At 45.4% G+C, this 22,251-nt stretch overlaps 2 protein-coding genes across 3 annotated transcripts in view; both read left to right on the top strand.

The window, feature by feature from the left end:
- Positions 1–22,251, top strand: part of LOC120452682 (limbic system-associated membrane protein) — a 64,249-nt gene that overhangs the window by 21,105 nt on the left and 20,893 nt on the right. The window contains exon 1 of one of the 2 annotated variants that reach the window (XM_039637033.1): positions 17,108–17,141. The exons of the other annotated variant lie outside the window; for it this stretch is intronic. Within the exon in view, the coding sequence (XP_039492967.1) occupies positions 17,138–17,141 (4 nt within the window). The 5' untranslated portion in view covers positions 17,108–17,137. Of the gene's footprint in view, positions 1–17,107; positions 17,142–22,251 lie in introns of those variants that run through there. 2 annotated transcript variants of the gene reach the window in all.
- LOC120452683 (elongation of very long chain fatty acids protein) lies at positions 3,779–4,957 on the top strand. Its single transcript, XM_039637034.1, has 2 exons — positions 3,779–4,282; positions 4,347–4,957. Exons 1-2 carry the CDS (start codon positions 3,884–3,886, stop codon positions 4,776–4,778), a joined length of 831 nt encoding a protein of 276 aa, XP_039492968.1. The 5' UTR covers positions 3,779–3,883; the 3' UTR covers positions 4,779–4,957.

The following is a 22,251-nucleotide window of genomic DNA, read 5'->3' on the forward strand; positions in this document are numbered from 1 at the left end:
ATATAAATTCGTATATATTAGCATATACACAGCAAACACAGAATACACATTTGCACGCTGCGTCCCCTGGGCGATTGCTATGCGATAATTATGGCAGGCGAGTCCCGAAAAGGACGCAGCGAGAAATCCCCAAGAAATTTATTAATTAGCACTGGAGCTGAAGAACTGAGGGGAACCCATGTTCTGTGGCCCCAAAAACTCGCACTCCCACCATTTATTTTGCCAATTAAAGCCAATTTTGCCATGTTACTTCAGTTTGGGGCGGTCGCATTCAAATGTGTTTTCCTTCCTCCGGCGGGGATACATGCTGGTTCCTGGCTTTGAATGGGATGTTTGGAATGGAGACCAGGATCGTTGGATCGGAATGGGGCTGTAGCATCCACTAATCGCATTATTAACGCGCCGTTAACATTTTGCGACATTGACTTGAACTTTGGAAGTGACTTTCATGGCTAAAACATGGGCCAAATGTGGCAGAGAGTGGAGTGGAGTGGCATGGGGACATCGTGCCACTCCAGTGGATTTGCTTGGCATTCAAAATATGCTTAGAAGACATGGCCAGGGCCAACATTTATATACATAATACCCTTGAAGTTTTCGGCATTTGCCAAATTCCGCTCGAACGAGCCGCTGCCAAAATAGGAAAGGACGAAATGGGGAAGCATTTCTACCATGGCAATGGCAGCTCCCACGCTCGAATCGAGTGTCTTTGGTGCGAAGAGCGGCCATAATCATAATAATTAATACCCATTTACCTTCTTTTGCCGAGCTGAAAATCAAGCCATTATCGCCCCATTCACTTGCCGGGGTGATAATTATAGACGCCCGTGCACAGATTGTCGGCTGTCCCGAAAATTATGCACTATTCACTAATGACAGTCCTCGGAGGTGCAATGTTTTGGCTGGTTGGTCGGTTGGGCGCATAATAAGTGCACATAAACTTTTATTGCTATTCCCAAACGGAGTGCACAGGTGAGTCGATGCCAGGTGCACGGAAAAAAACAGTTACCCACTTAAACCTTTATTACACAAAAACTCTGCATTTTATATCATTAAAACGTTTTTAATTGTGAAATCCTCTTTAAACATGATAATTCATTTGAATATGCATTTTTTCACCTTTTTTTTCGTTAAGTACCTTCAAAGAAATGTATTTAAAATGCTATGCCTTTCTTTTGGTTATTAAAAAATAAATAGGAATTTTTCGATATGCTTTTTCCCAATTACTTTTTTATCAGTTCCATCACGAAAATTGCCATAACTTTTTTTCGCAGTGCGAGTGCGTGCCAAGCAACAATGCCATTGACACTGCTGGCCAGCGGGAAAAAATCAGAGTGTGGAGTGGGGAGAGGGGTGCAGTTTCCCATCCAATGAAAACCTCTATATATTTTTCAGCGTTTTTAAATAAAATTCCCGAGGAAGTTGGCTGGAAAAAAAGATCTGGCCAAATGACTGTAATTTGCATTGGCAACTCACACAAAGAGACGGCGCGCAGTTTAACACCTGCATGAGTGTTGGTCGGCTTGTGTTTGTGTTGGGCCTTTCAATTTAAATACAAACACCCACTCACACACACACACACTCTCGCACATACACATTAAGAGTCGCCGAGTGTGTTTGCACGGACTGTTTGCGGCACGTCACAAAAGTTTCCTGTTGAATTTCCCTTCATTTCCTGGCCAAAGAGATTATTATTTTCATTTCATGCCATGGCCAGCGACGACGACGACGACGACACACAGAACACTATATACTATGTATTAAGCAGAGACATAAGGGGGCGTGGCCAGGACTCATTTTCATATTTATGCTGTCGCCCCCAAAAACTGTTTACTTACTCGCCTTCATTAACGCTTCATTCGCGGCGTCCTTTTAATTTTCAGGGCGACCTGTTAAGGCCAGGGCTTTTCCTTTACTTTTCCTTTGGCCGGCCAAAGAGCCTTATAGCCGTGTATCCGCACATGCCCGTATATGCGGATATCCGCACATCCGCACTTGCTTCGTCCGTCTTGGTCCTTGGAGTCGTATATTTGCATACTTCCGGTGCGCGCAAAATGATTATCATTATTATTTCTGTTGTTTGCTGTTGTCGTTACCGCGGCCATTACCGTTATTGCAACAGCGCAATGTTGCTCCTGAAGTCCTTGCTGCTGAGGTCCTGTCGTCCTGTCCTCCTGAAGCTCCGAAAATGGCCGCCAATCGGAGGGGAACGTGCGACGGTTATGGCTTATTTGTGCAAATGAGCTGACGTCCATTACATTGTCCGTGGGGAGGTGAAATGCAAATGATTGTTTTGGCGCTGGCTGGCTCCATGTCTGCCGCACAGCAAGGTCACCGCAGGAGCCCCAAGGACACTCTTACTCACATGTGAGTGTGTGTAGTGTGTGCTGTGTGTGTGTGTGTGTGATGTACACACATCGCATCACTTGCGGCTGAAGGACACGCGAGTGAAAGTAAGTGAAATGGCCTCGCCTCGCCTAACAAAGTCCACCTGGCCTTGTTTAATGGCCAATAAGGTAAACTTTTCGTACGGCTGCTTGATTGATTCTGCTCTATAAATTGGCACATTTACTTATCGAAATAAACTGAAGCCCCTGCTCAACTGCAAACTTTCGACCACAAAATGCTAGCCAAGTTTGCACGTTGCGCAAACAAATTGCACCTGCTTCAGCTTGATTGCCCACCTGCAGCCCACCTACTTTGCTCCTTTTGCTCCTTTTGCTCCTTTTGCTCCTTTGCATGGCCCTCGGTTTGCGCTAGAAGCCAGGTCGTAAAACACTTTTGCCTATTTCGATGAGTTGGCTCGACTGCGATCTCCAGCTCCTGCTCCAGCTCCTGCTCCAGTTCATCCAGCTCCTCCAGCTCCCGCTGCTTTTGCTGTTGTTTTTAAGAGCCATTTGTCCGATGCCCGCGGCTATTTACAGCCATTGTACAGACTTGGCGAATTTATCAAGCATGGCGGAGTCGCTCAGTGGGTCACTGGATTGCGGATGGCGGATGGCGGATGTTGGATGTTGGATACTGCATTCTGGATGCCGGATACTAGCTGCTGCAGCTGACGTTGCCGCCCATTTTCCACTTTTCCGCTCTTCCGCTTTTCCTTCGCTTCGCTTTTGGCTTAATTTCAAAACAGTTGCGCTTATATTGGCAGTTATGCTGCAAATTTATTGGCATGCTTTGTAAACTGGGTTAGTTGCATATATCTCGCAGCCGCAAGCTGCGAGCCAAACGATTAACGTTGAGTAACCCAAATTGATGTCACCACCCATCGACCACTAACAGCTAACAGCCCACCCACCACCCAGCACCACCCACATTTGCCCGCTGGAACATCATTTTTTCCCACTCAGCAAAGTTTCCGTAGCAGCTGGTTATAGCCCATAAATTCTCATACATTGTCAAGTAATAGCTAAACGCTGTTTACCCCCTGACAGGCACAAGTTCATGGAGATAAAGAAAAAATGTTGCACTACATGGGCAACTTTTTTTTTTTTGGAAAAGAGACAACCAATTTCTTTTCTCAGTAAAATAGCAAAGGTCTTTTAGGGAAATTCGATTATGGAAGAGGTGATCTGGAATTGATTTGGAAATCTTTTAGCGTAAGCCACATTTTCCCTCAGTGTTTTTCTGAGCGCAAAACCAAAGCAATTCCAAGTGCAGTGCAACGCCTGACTCGGGTTAATCCGGTATGCGTGGTGCTTCTCATTTATCGGTCATTAACATAGCCAGCCCGGAATACGCGGAATGTCCGGAATGCCCGGATAGCCCGTGGTTTCGAGCAGTTCCGTTCAGAAGACTGAAGACCCTCGTGTCTTGTGGACGGAAAATCGCTAACCGGCTAACCGGCAGTTTGGCAGGGAGTATTACTGAATCGAGAGCCAGGATGCGGCACAACATGGTGGCCTATCTGTACTGCCTGGTCAGGGATCTGTACGCCGAGCACGGAGATCCCCGAGTGGCGCACTTGCCCCTGCTGGGCAATCTGTGGATCGTGTTGGCCATTGTCGCCCTCTACGTGGCCTTTGTGCACCACTACGGACCCCGTTGGATGGAGCACCGTGCTCCGTTCGAGCTGAAACGGGTGATGCAGGTGTACAATGTGGTGCAGGTGCTGGCCAATGCCACCATATTCGTCATTGGCCTGACCAACACGTACCTCCAGCCGGGCTACAGTTGGACCTGCCAGCCAGTGGACCACACGGATCGATCACCAGCCATGATGAAGACATTGTACGCCTCGTATGCGTACTATATGCTCAAGTACCTGGATCTGCTGGATACGGTTAGTTGGTGGCTCAATGTATATCTCTATATATATATCTCTATATACCAATACCGATTGCCAGGTTTTCATAGTGCTGCGGAAGAAGAACTCGCAGGTGAGCTTCCTGCACGTGTACCACCACGGCGGCATGGTCTTCGGCGTGTCCATCTTCATGACCTTCCTGGGCGGATCCCACTGCACCATGCTGGGGGTAATCAATCTGCTGGTGCACACGGTGATGTATGCCTACTACTATGCCGCCTCATTAGGTGCGGTGAAGAATCTTTTGTGGTGGAAGCAGCGGATTACACAGCTGCAGCTGATGCAGTTTGGCTACCTCACCTTTCATTTCTTGCTTGTTATCGTGCGGAATCCGTGCCAGTTTCCGGTGTTCATCGCCTTCATCGGTTTCATCCAGAACATCTTCATGTTCTCCATGTTCTTCGACTTCTACTACAAGACCTACATACGCAAGCAGCGCAAATCGGCGGAGACCAAGCTGAATGCCAGCTGAGCTGTACTGCCGTTTGAATGTGAGGTTCAAGTTCGCGTCGCTTCATTTCCATATTAAATTGTGTAATAAGCTGGTCGGTCGCTTATGCAAATGGGCACCGATCGAACCCAAAATGCCTGGTATAAATAAACATTTCGGATTGCGTTTCAACCCCTCCGTTTCATCGCCACCAAACTAAACATATCGCTCAATTGTTTTGCTTTGGTAATCAATTTCAATTTGCCAGCGGCAGCTAAATGCGGAGGCTCCTTAAACTTTTCACGACAACTTCCTATTCGCCTGGGAAAATGTGGAAAGTGGCGGCGGCGACAAGTTATGAAGTAAGTTAGCCGGGCATATCTTTTATTAAAGGGTTAGATGAAATATCGATGAAGTCGGCACCAGTTATGGCCGCCACGTGTTCCAGGCCCACATTTCTATATGTTCCGGCCATGTGTCGCCTGGGCCCCTGGGCCACCTTTTAACTTTCTGGCCAACGTTGGTTTTTTTGTTTTTTTTTTTGTATTTTCGGGCCCTCTTTTCAAAGCCAAAGAGTGGAAAAACCAGCCAGCACACACCCACAGTGTTACCTCATGTTAAACACATTTGCCTAGAAGGCTGCCTCATGTACGGCTTATTCATATTTTTCCCCCATTTTTGTGTTTTTTTTTTTGGTTTTGTTTTTGCCTTGGCATTTTTCCTTGGCCAGAAGTTTTACATCTGCTTTCGCTCCCAAAAAAAAATAAAATATATGCAAAGCAAAGGGGCCAAAATGAGGGAAACCGCTTTAAAAATGCTTGTAAGCAGGGCAGCAAGTGGAAAGTGGAAAGCCGCAGGGCAGCGTTTGTGCCTCGTTTAGGCCCGCCCGCACAATATTTTTTCAGTTATGTAAATTCTTGGCCCAGTCCGGCGATGACGTCCCTCAAAACTTTGCTGCTCACTCGGCCGAGAGCCTTCGATGGCAAATTAAAAGCCAACAGTCCGAAGGTCGCCCGATTTTGGAGCTTATTAAGTGGCAACAGCAGATCATTGCCTCATATTTGTGGCAGAGGATTCTTTGAGTACCACCAACTCCGGATCACATAATGCAAAAAATCTCTACATGACTGCACTCAAAAAAAATTAAGATTACAAGCAAAGCCTTACTTTAAGTCTGAGTTATATACACCATACGATTTAGCTCTGAATTCTAGCTTTTCTGGCACTTTTATTTAGCTCCAAATAATGTATCAGACATAGAATCCCAGACTCGCAGTCACTTTTTGCCAACCAAATTAGGCTGTGGACTTTTTTCAGAGTGTCTGCTGTTGTTGTGCGTTTGGGAGCCACATTAAAACTTTTCTAATAACGAACTTCTGCGACTGAAGCCGAGCGTAAACATTCGAGACGGAAGTTGGTCGGCGGATGTTGTGTATGTTCTGCTCGGAACTTGGAACTTATGTCCGGGCTTGGATTCATATACTCGTATGCATGGGCTGGTACAATGTAGCATCCCGAATCGTCATCATTAACATCAGAGTACAACGAGCAGCATCAGCGATCATTGCCAAAAAGGGTTCAACGACCGCGCCGTACTTCCTGCAAGGATATCAATTGGGCCAAAATGATTGCTGGCCGAGTATATGGCGTACATGGCATACATGGCGTATACTCGATATCTGCCCGCCATTTATGACTCGCATGGCATTTAAGTGCTGACCGTAAAAGCGTTATGTAAACTACGAGTGCCATTGCGAGTGCGAGTGCGAGTGCGAGTGCGAGTGCGAGTGCGATTCTTTACGGCCACTCGCAGCATTGCTTCTGCAGTGGCCATGGCCATTACTCAGCATAAAACTTGGCCAGGACCAAAGGACACAACTCCTTGATTGTGTGCACTGCACAGAATGTCGACTGGCTTGTGACCCACACGGGCCATTCGAGTCCAGTGACAATGTTGTAGCCGAGTGTAAATAATAATAAGCACGGTCGCATACGTTACCATTTATTCATGCTGTACAGTGGGCACTCGCTCCAATCGATTCCCCTTGGGCTAAACAACTTCCGAAGTGTGTTCTTACACTCGCGAGTGAATGGGTGAATGTAACTCGGCCAGAAATGTAAGCTAATCTTGTTTACCTTTTCGAATTATCGAGCGCAAATCAATTTTCTATTGATGCTCGGCCTCGAACATTTAGCCCTGGAACCCAAAAAGCTCTTTATAATCCAATGAAAATGAACCCGAATATTAAGCGACCCAAATCTGGAATCTCTTTCATGTGTGCAGGTAATCAAGAAGACGGTATAAAAAGGCCACATTTTGATGCTCCTTTCACCTGTTGCCGTAATGAAGAAATCTAAATTCCATTAAGTTTATGTCCGCATTCGTTCGCAGTTCAGTGCTCAATGAAAAGCACCCCCCAAAAATATCCCACGTACTTTCCCCAGATAAGAGCAACAACAATAACACGAGGCCCCAAAATGGGTCACAACATTTTCGGTGAGCTCAACGTATTTGCCTAATGGAGATTAGCCGGCATTTGGCTTTATTTGAATTCTGGTTGGCAATTTATTGCCGATGCTTATCGATCCTTATCGATGTCCCATGTCTATGCTCTTCGGGCAGTTCCATGTTCTTTAGTCCTTGGTTCTTGGTCCTTGTTCCTTGGGCGAATGTCGCACTTAAGCACTTTGTAGCACTTTTTATCGCTGTAATTTTTGGTCTAACAAAACAATAAATCCAGTGCTTTGCTCTCGAGTGGCAGGTGAATTGCTCGCTGGCAGCTCGCTGGGCTTAACTATCTGGGCGTTGGGCGATTTTGTTAATTTGTAAGTACACGGCGGCGTAATTAAGCGCGATTTGAAATATGTGACAGGCGGACCACGCATGTATGCATGACTCTCGAATAAATCAAAGTAATTAACTGCACGAGCGCACATGCAACAGGTCACGGGGTCACGCGGCACTCTCATAGTTAATGTGAAAAGTTATCAATATCTGGGTTAACTGAGGGGTAAGTCAGCCACCTCCCAGCACTTCACAAAATACATATGCTTTTTATACTCTCAAAAGAGGGTAGGACATCAGTGGCTCAATAGAAAGCACGCCAAGTGGCAATTGTTTTTTAGGCATTAAAACTTATTGACATTTTTCTGAGTGCAAGTGCCATTCGTTTGCGGAGCGGAAAGCCTTTTCGTGTTCATCCGTTCAATCAACTCAATTAATATTGATGGAGCGGTAAGCGAGAAACAAAAGAGGTGGAAAATGTGCGGCTGTCAGAGGAGAAAGTGTAAAAATCAATGCCCAGCTGGTCATTAATAATGCACTGGCCACTAATGCACTGCTAATATCTGGAGCCATTGGCAGGTTTCCCGTTTTTCCGATTTCCCGGCCAGCGGGAAACTTTGTGTGTGTGTGTTTGACTTTGACAAACTTTGTGACGCAACTTGGGGCGCACTTGTGTGTGGCGGCGAGCAACTTATGACTTATCAATGACCGAACTACACAGCCACAGCCACAGCCAACACAGTTCACTTGATTGAACTTCTGGAGCTGGCCACAGTTCTACACGGTCGCCGGATTCAGGACCAACTTTCAGCCAGAAGTGGTGGCGTGGAGTGGAGTGGAGTCCTTGCCATCGCTCAGTTGCAGTCATAAATCAATACATTTCGATTCCTCTCAGCCGGATGCATTCGACTCGAACTCAAGTCGAGTGCTCCTGCAGAGTAAATAACGGACAAGGACTTTGCCAAGGACTCGAGCAATCCCAGGCATAAATAAGCATTTGTGTTGCGAAGAGCCACTACACTCACTTCCCCTCCAGGAATTATCTCGTAATGGTAATGGTAATGGAGAAGAAGGAGACGCGCAGGCAGCGAACTCTAATCAGCTGGAAACAAACGCCCTTTCAAATGCATCCAGAGTGAATGGAAGATGGGAATCCTGGGATCCTGGGAGACAGAGTTCCTTGTATCGGAGTAAATCACGTAGCACTTGCACTCATTAGCCGGCGGAGTGGTGCCAACATTCGGATGCCGAGTGCGAAAACACTTTGCCACTGCCAAATGGCTGCCGGGATGGCGATGGAGATGGCCATGGAAGCGGCGAAATAAATGTCGAAATAATATGCTTTATTGTATCGCCAGGCGTTGCCATGAATTTTGTTTCGCTTTTATATGGCTATTTATTTTTATTAGGCCCAGTCAGGTGGCAGGCTGAGGCTGAGGCATGACCAGGTTCTGGCGTGTCAGGACATGGCTCTGCCAAAATGTGCCTCCAACTCCCTGCCCCAACTCCCTGCCCCAACTCCCTGCCCCAACTCCCTGCCCCAACTCCTTGCCCCAACTCCTTGCCCCAAACGCCTTGCCCCAACTCTCCACTCACCTCAGCAGGTCGAGTGTGTTTACAGAGGCGCCGACAAAGGCAATATCTATCGACTACCAACCAACATGGGTAAATTGCCCGAAACGAGCTGTGGACAAACAGATACACAATTGGGTAAACTTGGCCAAAATAAATACGGAAGAACATTAGTGCAAATAAAATAAAATGCTAATACCAAGCGACCGCAAATATTTTGCCACAAAGTGCAACAATAATAAATTCAACGCAGGCGGAGGCAAGTGGAGCTGCAAGAAAAATAAGTTATCAGATGTTTATGTTTGAATGAAGCATATTAGAAAAGTACAATATTTATGGAAAAATACAGTGAAAATATTGCTTCCATAGCAATTAGATACAAAGCACTAAAACTATAGATACATTTTTATAAGTTGCTGTATTTCATATTGCAAATGCCTAAGCTCTGATATAGTTGTTAACTTAACTTTAAGCTGTATAAACTTGTTCCATATCTGTCCAATCTGCTTACATATTGCCATCCGAGCATGGATCGCATTGGAGAATGACAACAATGGTCGAGATGGTGGCCCAAAAATAGTTGCCGCACGATTGCACTCGGAGTGCAGTAAACATGAAGTACAAGTGCCGGGACCACGCCCACAACAACGACCGGAACAGAACGCCCATCGACCGAGCACAGTTGGTGCTAATAACTTAGTTTTCTCCTCGGTTTTCCCCACTGTTTTTTGTGTGTGCTTTGTTTTCCATGCTTATTTTTTGCCTTTTGTATTATTGTAGCCTGTAGCCCTGGCAGCGACGGGTGGGCCAAGTTCAAAACTTTGTGAGCTCCAAGTCCGTCGCACTTTTCGCCCTGTTTATTTGCCTCCACTCCGATGGCCATTCATCGGGCATGCAGCTCACGTAGCCACGAATATAAACCAAAACCCAAAACCAAAAACTAAAACTAAATAACAACAAAGCCCAGGCAAAACCAAACCAAACCAAACCGAACCAAAACGAAACGAAGCGAAGCGAACCAAGAAGTTTTTCTCGAAGGATGAAAGGTGCCCGGCGGCAGTGGCAATTGTGCTATTTAATTAAAACTACATTTCGGGTCTCGAGGAGCAGAGCATTCCCACTTGATGCGCCGAAATGGGAAGCGAAATCATTCAACCCGGATGGCAGTGTTATAGTCGTAAAAATCAAAGAACGTGGGGAAGTGTAGTAAGCCCCCAGCCAAAGAGCTTTAATTTGCCCTTTTCACATAATTTACTCCTTCAATAATTCACACGCCAGCAACGCGGCGGCAGCACGCGTAAATTGCGGCCAAAACATGGCCAAGAAATTAAAAATACAACACGCTTTGGCCAAAAGGAGAACGCGGCGAAAGGATTGCTCTGACAGCTTTACTAATTGGTTTGTTTTACTCGTGACTCTAATTAAAAAATTTACTTTACGACTCTGGAACGCCGCGGCAAAAGGAGCGAACGTAATGACGGTACAACGCCGGCGTGCAGAATTATTTTTTTTTGGTCGGCCAGGCCAAAACAAACAGAGAAGGAGGAAAATAAATAAAAAATTAAATGAAGAAGGACGCAGGACGCAGGACGAAGGACCGGAAAAGGAAGACAAGATGCTGCGGTCCCCGGAAATGGTCACCGAAATGTGTATGAAAAACTTCAATAATGGCGGCGCAAATTGGCAGCTGAAAGCGTTGCCCAACCTCTTTGACCCCTGACCCCACACTCCACAGCCCTAACCCGTAACCCATAGCCACCATGCCCCATGGCATTGACATCATCTTTTCGCCGGGAATATGTTCCATTTGGCCGTATCGCTGGCCACAAATCTGTGGCCAGAAGATGGGCTTGGTGCCAAAATGCGCCACCTAATGCCACACATTTAATTAGAACGAAACTGGGAAATTGGGAAGAAAATGAAAAAAAAGCATAATTTTTTGCCATCTATTTAGATGGAGATTATCAGGGCGCGAAAAAATCGCAGAGAAAAAGAAGAAGCCAAGAAAGAAAAAAGGGATAATTGTGAGAGAATCGCTGTTTGTATTTTAATTAAACGCCAGACGCAAAGAAAATGTATATAGATGTCCCCACTGTCATCATGGAACTTTCTGCACGGAATTAAAATTTCCATCTTCGGGGCAAAAAGTGCTTTCTGCACCGCAACAACCGTAGTCGCATTAAATCGAATTAAATGCAATCAAAGCAAAGACTAACCACTAACCACCAACCAATCCTTCGGGCCATGGAACTCTAAAGAGCTAATTTATCGAGGATAGTTGAGTCCTTTTTTCTTTCGATTCATTTTTTTTTTTGATTTTTTTGCTGCCCCCGACAAGTTGAAGTTTCCGGATCGGAGGATGGCTGAAAAATAACATGGCAAAGAGAAAGGAGGGATAATTCTGTTCAATGATTGCAATTTCAAGCTGCGCGTACTCTCGAGAAATCAGGCAAACATTTCGAGTATTTCGGTTCGATTAGTTTTTTCCGGCTTTTCTACGAGGCCGCCACGAGGTCAGTGGAGGTCGGTGGAGGTCAGTGGAGGTGGTGTGGATGTCTGGCCAGGTGCACTGTCCATGTTTTCCCATGTCTGGACTCCAACTGAAGGCAGAGGTAGAGTTAGAGTTAATGTCCGTGTCTGCGTCTCTGTTTATCTATCCTTTTTCGGTGCACAAATTGGAAAAGTTCCGCGCGGCACTCACAAAACAAATCCGTCCGAGCAGAAGAAAAAATAGAACTCCTACATTTTCCATTTTCTATTTTCCATTTCTCTCCCATCTATATTAATTTTCAGCTCGATTCGCTCGTGCTTAAATTGCGAACGGTCTGAAAGCTTCTTTAATTTCTCTCCCAAATTAGTGGCCAATTTGTCAGCAAAGCGAGTGGAAAGCGGCTTTTTGAATCGATAATTGTGTGTGCGTTGGGAAAACTCACTTTTCTTCTACATCATGTGCTCCTGCTTGGGACATAATGTGCGCCATAATCATCTCAAAGGACACACAGGATTTGCATATTAAATACATTTTCCAGGAACATCACATTTTGGGCTCTTCATTTTTTGTTTTCTTTTTTTCTAAGCTCCCCAAGGAGACAATTTCACTTTGTTTCCTTTAAACAGACAGTTTTGTTAAAATCAAGTACAAAGTGGTGGGCGTGGCATGTGTCGCATGTGTACGCCTTCCGGAAAGAGTCGTCATCAAAACGACAAATAAACAACCCACATGTGTGCGACTACATACATATATATATTTTTTTTCAGCTTTATGAATAAGTGAGAAGGCTAAAAGAAATGAGAGTCATTCCCCATCCACCGCTGATATTAAAATCTGAATTTAGCCGAAATTCATTTACCTATTGACATAATTTAGCATTGCATACTTCTGGGGGCGACACTTGCCGCTCCTGATAAGACATTCGTGTCCTGGAAGGGGGTGGAGGGGGGTACAAAAGGACGAGGAAAACAAGGGAAAATCAAAGCTGGAAGTTGTCACACCCCTGGGACCTTGGCGGTGGTATTTTTATTATCGGCCCACAGATAGCAACACAGGCACCCCCACTCACCCAACCCAAAACCGAATTGAGATGCTAAGCACTGCGCCGAGATTTTCCATTTGCCGGGGCAGGGGGTTCCGAATTGTGCCCCAGGAATGTTGCCAAAGACCAAGACCACAGGACCCAGAAACCAGGACTCAGCATTCAGAGACACAGAAAACGGGTGACATTGAGACGCCGGCGGTAGACAAAAGCGGTAGATAAATTACGAGCAGCAACAATGGTGGACCACTTCGCCGGGGTAAATGAATGACTGCAGGAGGATGAAGTTTTCCCGGTGTCGTTCTACTCCCATTTCGAATCCTCTCCTTCTTTACCGCAAAAACCAAGAAACCCAGAAACGGTTGCGTGAAAAGAAATAATGAAGACCACCACGCAGGAGCTCAATCACCTTACCACCCGGTTATTAGTGAAGGGAAGTTTAACGTGTTTATGCAAGATATAAAATATATATAAAATATTTATATGTTGCGAGAGGATGAACTTTAAAATACTAAAACAAGGAGTACTATTTATAAACTCACCTTTTAAAGTGTATCCTTAGTCGTGAGTGTACCTGCGTACAATCACCCGAATCCTACACATCTCTAACAGCCATATTTTCGCATCGAGCGGAATGAAAGTGCCAGGTGAGATTGGAGAGCGACTGCCGCTGCTGCCAAGATTGAGATAAGGCGCGAATTTGTCGTGCTGGCAGATTTGAAGCAGCGACATTGATAAGCCGGCACCAAAGTTGGCATTGTGTGATATGACGCTGATGCCAGAAGTCCCGGGATGCCAATCACAATATCGCAACAAGGCCACTGGGACGCTTTTGGGCCCGTCGGCAATCGGTTACAGCGCCAAATGCCAGGCGATAAGTCAGAGAGATGCCGCTAAGGAGGATGACGGATCCATTAGCCATTTGCCATCCGCCATCCGCCGTCAGTGCTTTGCATACTAAGAGCGAACACGTTTTGGCCAAATGAGAAATGGAACGTCAACTGTGTGGGCTTATTGATTTAAGCGCTTTTAATTGCAGACAACAGGCGCGGAGCAGACAGTCCACTCGAATGAATGGAGTGGTTGGCTGGGATGAATGGGATGAATGGGATGGATTGGATGGAGGTCCTGGATACGTGATCGCGCCTTTTAATATGCAGGCGCACAAATTAGAATATTCAAATTGAGTTCTTTGACACCGCGTGGCTGGGCGAACGCAACACGAACGAAATTATAGAAGCTTATGCTTTCAATTAAGCAGTTTTTGCACATCAGGTGCGTTTTATGCCACTCAGACGGTCAAACGGCGCTGACTGTGTTGTTATCCTGTCGGATTTTTGGCGGCTGCGACCAGGAGGCAAGGACCTAATGACAAGGACAACTGAGCGCGCGCCGTCGTTAAGCTTTTTAATGTACAATTTCTGCCGCCAGACGGCGAGAATACCAGCTGCTGTCAGCGGAGACAATGAGAAAAGCTGCCGGGACACAGAGAAACGAGTGAGAGCTGTGAGAATTTTCCAATGAACAGGGATATATATTAAAACGGACAACGCAGAGGAGTGCCGAAAGTGAAATGAGAAATCGAGACCCGTTGCCCAAGATGGCGCTAAGCATTTTCGCCTCGCCAGGCGTGCACAGAGAGAAAAGCCACAGCAGTACTTGTAAAACTAGTAGCTGAACTTTACATTTTGTATCTATAAAATACAACCAACTGAAGTTGAAAGATTTCACTTCTCTTTTAACCTTTAATGCTGTTAAGATTGCAACTTGACTAGGTTTATGATTCTATGTCTACCTAAAGCTACATATATTCAAACTACAACTATGTAATTTAAATGTCCTACTCCATTAGGTAATAAGCTGCCCTTTAGTCACATTAATTTAGCAAAACTGTTACCTTTCCACTTTATTGACTTGCAAAGCAATTTCCCCGAGTGCAGTGACTCCCACTCAACAGCAGGTGCTGTCGAAGATGCCCGGCAATATGGCCATAAATGTCTGCAACTCGATGTAGCAGTGATGGGGCGGGGGCGTTGGCTGCCACGTGGGCGTGGCTGTCAACCCGGCATCATCAAGTGCAAACAATGAGCGCTTCAAGTGGCTGCCGGAGGGGAAAAGTCGGTGGAGAGGGAGTGGGTATGGGTAAGGGTATAAGGGGAATGAGGGGGCTTGTTTAATGAAAGGACACTGAGTGGCAGCAGGCGAAAGGAAAACATATGAGCAAAGGACTGTTTAATGAATAGCCCCGGGTTAATATTTGTCTTGCCTTCTTTCTAGCTCGCTTTTTGTTTGCTGCCTGGGCAGAAGGGACAATATTGAAGTTTCTCGTTAGGAAGAAATAAAAAATAAGAAAAAAATAAACGCCATCCAAACAGCTCTACCCAAGGTTGGCAAACGGCAAACAAAGCGGCTTTTGTTTTCAGCCGAGTCTGAGATGCCGCAGGTGTAAACTTCAAAAGGAGCTGAGGGCAGAGGGCCAAATGGAGCCGTTGGCGGGGATGATGGCGGTAATGAGACAGACGGCGTGGGGGAAGGGCAGGGCAATCTTAATACGATTTATGTCCATAACAATGGGTACATGATGCATAAATCACTTATCTGGCGATCAGTTTAGTAGCAGTAGTAGTCATTTAGCCGCAAAAGAAGGCTTATCAAATGCCAAATGCCAAATGCCAGCCAAAGTCCATTTCGATTCCCCGACTCTGCCCCATAATCTGTATGTGAATCTGATGGTGATTTTCCTCTGCCAAGGAGCCATCATCAGACATACCACCCCCCAGCAAAGTGAAAAGAAAAACAAATATCTGACGAGGAATAGCAAGTTAATAGCAAAATGCTGTCAAAATACATCCGAGACACACACGCTCATTGGCAGCATCATTCATCTTTGCATGCGCACTGTAAATACGTACGATATGCCAGAGAAAAATATGGATGGCAGTGGGATGGAAGTCAGTGGCATAGATGGATATCCAGGACACGCAGGACAGAAAGGACAGAAAGGAGACACTTGTTTTTGCCTTATCTGGCTGGCAGCTTGTTGATTTGCATCTGTTTTTCTACCGCTCTCAAAATGAAGAGAAGCGCCATAACTGAGTGAAGCAAGAATCCTGCACACTCATTTCCATACGGGCAACAGAATGGGAGTGAAAAAAAAAATAAGAAAAACGAAGCCATAGGACAGCCCCCCGACCCGCAGATGGAAATTGAATGGATTTTGATTTCATATTTTTGCTTTTGGCATGTTTTAAAATTTGATTTACTTGCCACATGCTCAAACGAAAGCGAAAGCGAAACGCAAACTTCATTCGCTCGCTGGGCGAAGTAATCTGTAATACTGTCACACTTTAAGAATTATGTAAATTCGCATATTGGCTTAGACGTGGCTTGTTTATGAACTGGCTGTCGTAATAAATACAATTTTACAGTTTATATGGTTGAATCAGATTGTTTTTCAATCGTTTGCTTTGCATACTCGCCATACCGTTGCTCGAAACATCATATAATCATAATCATTAAGATTCATGGACTAGACAGTACTAAAAAATGATGTTCCTTGTCGAAAGGGTTAAGTTATTCTGGGGGTCATCTGGCATCTTGGGCAGCTATTAGCACCGGGCCAGATCTGCATAGCTAAATGTGCCCAAAGGACTCGCGCAATTGCAGGGAGGTCCTTCGCAGGGTCTTGGGCTTATCCTAGATCGGTTGGTTGGCTGCTTTGCATAATCGTTGACTGTGACATGGCCTTTTAATGTACAACACACGCAGTGGCATTCCGTCCAACCCCCCAGCCCCCTGGAGCCACGCCCCCCACAACCACCACCCAGCACCCCCCGCACAGTGGGCGGCAGCCTTGCACGTCGCGTACAGTTTTATTAATCGACGCGTGTCACTTATTAGCCGCAGGATTTTTCATTGGCTCTACACGCACATGGCAGGGGGTAAGTGGGTGGTGGGTGGTGGGCGGTGGTGTTGTTAGTGATGATGGTGCTGGGGCAGAAGGACGTTCCTCAACCCTTTGACGGCAAACAAGAGCGGCATTTTGCGCTTTGATAAATGAGCCACACACATTAACCCTCAGCTGCAGAGAAAACGAAAAAAATATACAAGAAAAACAGAACAATCGCATAGTGGAATCAGCAAAAAAAAAGGCGGCTACGACAACAATATATTATAATTTTTCCTTTCTCCAAATTAGATGTGCATGTTCAGCACTCATATTTTATCAGATAAGTCGCAGACTAAAATTACCAGTTTACCAGTTACTGGCACGATTTAAGTTTCCCGGAAAATAGAAATGGAAAAGCAGCCAACTTTAAATACCGCAGAATATTGTGCCTGACCATTCGGTTTACTTATCTTGTTAACGCTGCCACAGCGCACAATATTTAATTAATTACTTATTTAAAAACAATGGCAAACCTTTTCTGATTCATTTTGCATTTTATTTATTTGCAGGTGAGTTCCAACGTTCCAACTGCACCGACTGGACGTATTCATGAAAAAAAACAATGGGTAAACATAAATTGCAGCAAAAAGAGCAAAACAAATAGTGCCAGTTGTTGTTATTTATTAATGGGGCGTTTATTGTTGAACCTTGTGTTGTGTAAGCTGCATTTAAAAACACGGAATAAAATGCCACACGCCCTCTCGATTGAAACCAAACCAAACCAAACGAAACTGAACGAAAGAGAAGCAAACCAAGCCGACTGATTAAAAATGCAATAAATTCAAACTGGGATACACTCGCATGTCTGTTTCGTGTGTTCAGTGTGTGTGACAGCCAATGCATGAAAAATGCAATATCTCCCATGCCAGCGGGGGTGAAAACTGGTTTTCCAACTATTTTCAAGCAAATTGCTTAGGAAAATCCTCCCGGCCAACTAATCACAAATGCATCCCCCACATGGGCACACACACACAGAGAGAGTTCCATAGATTTCCATCCAAATCCACTCAATGCAGCGGCACAAACTCAGATTGGCATTTCTAATTCAATTATAATTGCCATCTCATCGCCCCAAAAATATTCCGCACCCAAAATCCAAAACCCAGTACCAAGTACCCAGTTTCAGTCCCAGTCCGACCGCAAAATTAAAGTCTTAAAAATGCATTAAAGCCGCAACTCGGAGCGCCTGCAGCCGCCTCCAGTGCAAAGTGAAAATCAATAAAATTTATTACATGTCACTTCTGCAGAGAGGCATCCTCGGCTTTGGTTTCCAGCTGCAGCATCATCAGACGTGCACCGGAAAATACGAAAGGGGATTAAAAGTGTAGAGAACATAAATATAAAAACATTTGAATACCCCAAACTAGATGGTAGATATGAGCTAGTACGAAATATAATTAAATATATATTACATTTCGTCACAGGACTCTTTCAACTCCCAAAACGAAAGTGTTGCATTATTCAAAGCGACATTTTGTTCGCAGTGCCACGGAGTAAGCTCGTCTATTTGAGCACGCCAAAGTGTTGGCTTGTGTCTGTGTCTGTGCCTGTGCATGTGCTGTGTGCACACATTTGGCACAGTTTTCAATTTCATTTTCCATGCTGAATTAAAAGCAAACTACACTCGAATGCATGGCACATGTAAGTTGCCGAGGAAGGAGGAGCAAAAGGCGCTCAAGTCCTTCCACGTCGGCGAACGAAATATCGAGTCGACTAAGCAGCATTCCGTCTGCTGCCGCAGGATTATTCCTTGCTGGCTTTTTTCCTTCTGTTCGCCCCATTTGCTGCAACGACTTGCTGACTAACTGTGCCACCACCACCAGCACCACCAGCCAGGCAACGACAATCTCTGGATGCCAGGATCTGTGTGGCTGAAAAGCTGCCTGCCTGGCTGGCTGGCTTACTTCCTTTTGGCCGCCTCCACTGCTTGTGCACTGCTTGTTTCCGTTTCCGGAGCAGACAACATTTGCTTGGCCCCCACTTGGCGGCCGATAACTTTCAAGTTGGCACACTCACAGCTGTTCGACCCAGTTGCAATGACTTTGATTCGGCATTCCCATTCAATTGCAGCCCATTATCCAGCGCACTTGTCCTGTGGCTCCAAATTAAAGTAATTAGAAGACAAGCCTGCATCCCATGTCACTTAGTGGGGAATCTCTCGTTCAAGAAATACAGTGGCACATATCAAAATGCGATGGGGTCCCATCCATAATTGATTGGCAAATATGCAGACTGGAGATTTCTTGTTCGGGCAAGGATACCAGACAGAGCAAAAGGCACTGGGATATAAATTCATGCATACATAAGCAGGGATTTGACTGGCCTCGTCTGAGTCGTGCTGTCCAGTCGACTTGGACATGGCCATTAAATTTGGCTTAAATATGAAATAACTTTGGGCCAAAGAGACACAGAGCAGTCTGGCGAGTGTTTATCTTTAAAATTGTAGACGACCTAAGCGCTCTGCGAGGGTGACAGTTTGTCCTGCGAAGAAGCAGGAGGAGGAGGAGATGGATCCTGCTGCAATTTCTGCTTGATTTATGCCCAGCAAATGAAACCACAAGCAAGCAGGACAGCAAAGGACAGCCCAGGACGACCCTTTACTCCTTCTTCGCCGCCGGAAAAGTCAAGGGATCTGAACTGAAAAACTGTTGCCCAATTTGTCTGGCTGCGTGTGGATGCGGATGCGGATGTGTATGTGAATGTGGATATGCATTTTCATTTTGCCTTCGAGTACGACGACTCCAGCCTCACGTTTGCTGGTATTTAAACAATCTAAATGATGCTCTTGGTCCTGCCAGCAAATTGAAATTTACTGCCCCTCTTGCTTGACATTGCTAAATGCTTGTTCGGTTCCCCGGGCTTTATCTTTTGCAGTGTCACCATGTCGGCCACTTCGGTGGAGGAATGGAAATCACCTTTATGAGAGAAGGGGAAAGCAATCCCCATCCCCCCCCAAACCGACCTCATTAACATTTTGCTAACAAACGCACCACAAATTATCCCGTTTAATTTATTTTCAAACTTCACCCCATCCCCGCTCGACTCGCAACTCTAGAAAGAAAATCTGGGAAAAGCGGAAAAACAGTCGACCACTCAGCAAACAAGGGACGGGAAACAGCAATCACAGACAGAGGAAACACTTTTAAATAAATGAGCAGAAATAAGCGCAATGCAAAGTAACAGACAAACATTAGTTAGCTGAAAATTGGCCAATGGCATACAAAAACTCACATGCGGAAAATGCTACAAATGGTAAAATGGTGAAATGGTGAAAATTAGGAAAATGGGCATGGGGCTTTGGTTTTTCTAAGCCGCATTCCCGTTGTGATTAAATGCACGTAATTACACCGACTAATAGGGAAAATGCGGCCACTCCAAAAGCTCTTTAAAGGGATGCTGTCGGCTTATCAACTTGAATCCGATTAGGCGCCTTAAATTATACAACAATTTCGGAATCATGATTTTCGGGGGCTGAATGTATTTATTATATGACTGGCGAAAGTTAACCAAAGATATCCGAATGTTTACGGCCACAAAGGCCGTCATGCGAAACATTTTTTGGGTTGGGTGTGAAAGGAGGCGGCGACGGCCTTTGTTTGCTCTTCATATTAACAATATTGCGCACGACGACACTCGGCTGACCCTCATAATAAAATAATAGGATTTGCGAGGCGGCCAAACATTTGCATTTTGGCCTCAAAGAACACACTCGCATAGGCAAACAGTTAACGCAAATATGAGGCGGGCCAAAAGACAAAGGTCGTTCGCCTACATGGCCAGCTACTCCACATCCTTTGGCCACGTTCATGCGTAGATAAAAACATGAAAATGTTTAACCCTTTTCAAAAATACTTGAAAATACAACTCAATAAAAAAGAACAAAATTTTAAAGTATTTTTGGGGGCATTGTGTAAAGTAAGAAAAGCTATTATACATCAACTCTAGTAAAGAGGAGATTTTAAAACCTTTTAGATTATTTTTAAGTCTGCACTTCATGAACACCATGCATAAACCCGGCAAATGAAGTAAGTGAGTGTGTTTCTGTGTGTGCCAAATGAATTTTCCCAACTTCTTGCACCCCGGGCTATTTGCTGAATAAAACTTTCCACAGCCAGCTGGCTGGAAATAAAAGTGTAGGGAGGGCGGGCAAGTAAGCATCGATTTGATTCCCCACTTAAAGCCACTCACCTTTTGCTCGGTCGTGAGGTGACTAGCTAAGCTAACTACCGCTTTTCTGAAGCGGTAATTAAAAGCAATTTGTAGGTTAAGCTCGAGCACTGCACAGCACAGAATAGAAGAGGGACGGATTTTTGGCGAGTAATAACCAGAGCCCTGCGGCTATTTAGTCCTTCTTTAAGAACCGCTCATAACGGAGCATTAAATTTATCAGTTCGTTTAGCAGCGAAAAGCGGCAGCTTAAATGCTCAACTTTTCGTTGGCGGCGGAAGCGAGCGAAGTCAGTTTTTATTGGGCGCCGCTTGTAAAAGGAGCAAATCTGATACACGAAATTGCAGATATCTGCAGGAAATAAAACAAAACGATCGTGGGAGCTGAATCAAATTGAAATTTCTCGGCTCCTCAGCCCCAGACATCGAAAAATAAGAATAAGAAAGGAGCGGGCAGGAAGCAAAGCAGCCAGGAAAAGGCGATGGCTGGGAAAAATCAAGCCAAAAAGAAATCGAGCGAGCTGTAAAACGGCGTCCAGTTGTTGGTATCTACCAACTACCAAAAGCTTTTGGACAGGAACTGGACATGCGGCGCGGAAATGTCTTGGGCGAAAAAAGTACGACTACAAATGCTGCGCGACAGCCAAAAAAACGAGAAATGTGAAAAGTTCAAAGACGACGGGGCCAAAGAAAAAATGAAAATTGAATGGCCACGCTCGGTTGGTTTTTTCATCGTGGATCCTGGAGCGAGAATGTTCTCCTCCACCCCATCCTCCATCCGCCACCATTCCCCCCTTTATTGTGCCAGCGTTGTCGTCCTTTGCTAGGACCAGGAAGATGGCCATTATACTTTATGCAAATCTTGTGGCAGCTTTAACAAACCTCCGCACCAGGCTCCGTGGCAACCGCACAGGAACAGGACGGGAAAAAGCTGCTCGGCACGGTGTGCCGGCTTGCTACTCGTCGCATTGGGGGGTGGTAAGTTGGCTGGCTGGTTGGTTGGATGGTTGGCCAAAAGCCGCAGCAGCAAGCAAACCGAAAGCGCCACGCATTTTAATTTAATTAATTTAAATTCTTAATGTGATATCTTACGCCACCCACTTGCGTTGCCTCTAACTCGTGGGGCAACTATGTTGTATATTTAATGCCATTTTTTTTTTTCGCTGGCACTGCAATTGCTTAATGTTTCGTAAACAATTTTGAGGCGTTGCAAATTAATGGCCACCGCAGCGACTCGAGTGTCGAAGTCGTGGCTGCGGCAAGTTTCCGAGCAATTGAAATTGGAGTGCCGCTTGCAAATGGCCTTAAAATTCAAATTAGCTCGGTGCACGAGAGCCGTAAGCTGGCAACATTACTCATACGCCGTGTGGGCGATGGTACGTTTTTATTCCGGCTGCAAACGCCTTCCGCCTTTCATACACAACCCATAGAACTTCTCGAACTTGTGTTCCTGTGTGGGTGTGGGTGTCTGAAATATTAGTGAAAATTCCTGTCAATATATAACCGCAAA

Source organism: Drosophila santomea, chromosome 3R (assembly GCF_016746245.2).
Source record: "Drosophila santomea strain STO CAGO 1482 chromosome 3R, Prin_Dsan_1.1, whole genome shotgun sequence".
NCBI classification, from domain to species: domain Eukaryota; kingdom Metazoa; phylum Arthropoda; class Insecta; order Diptera; family Drosophilidae; genus Drosophila; species Drosophila santomea.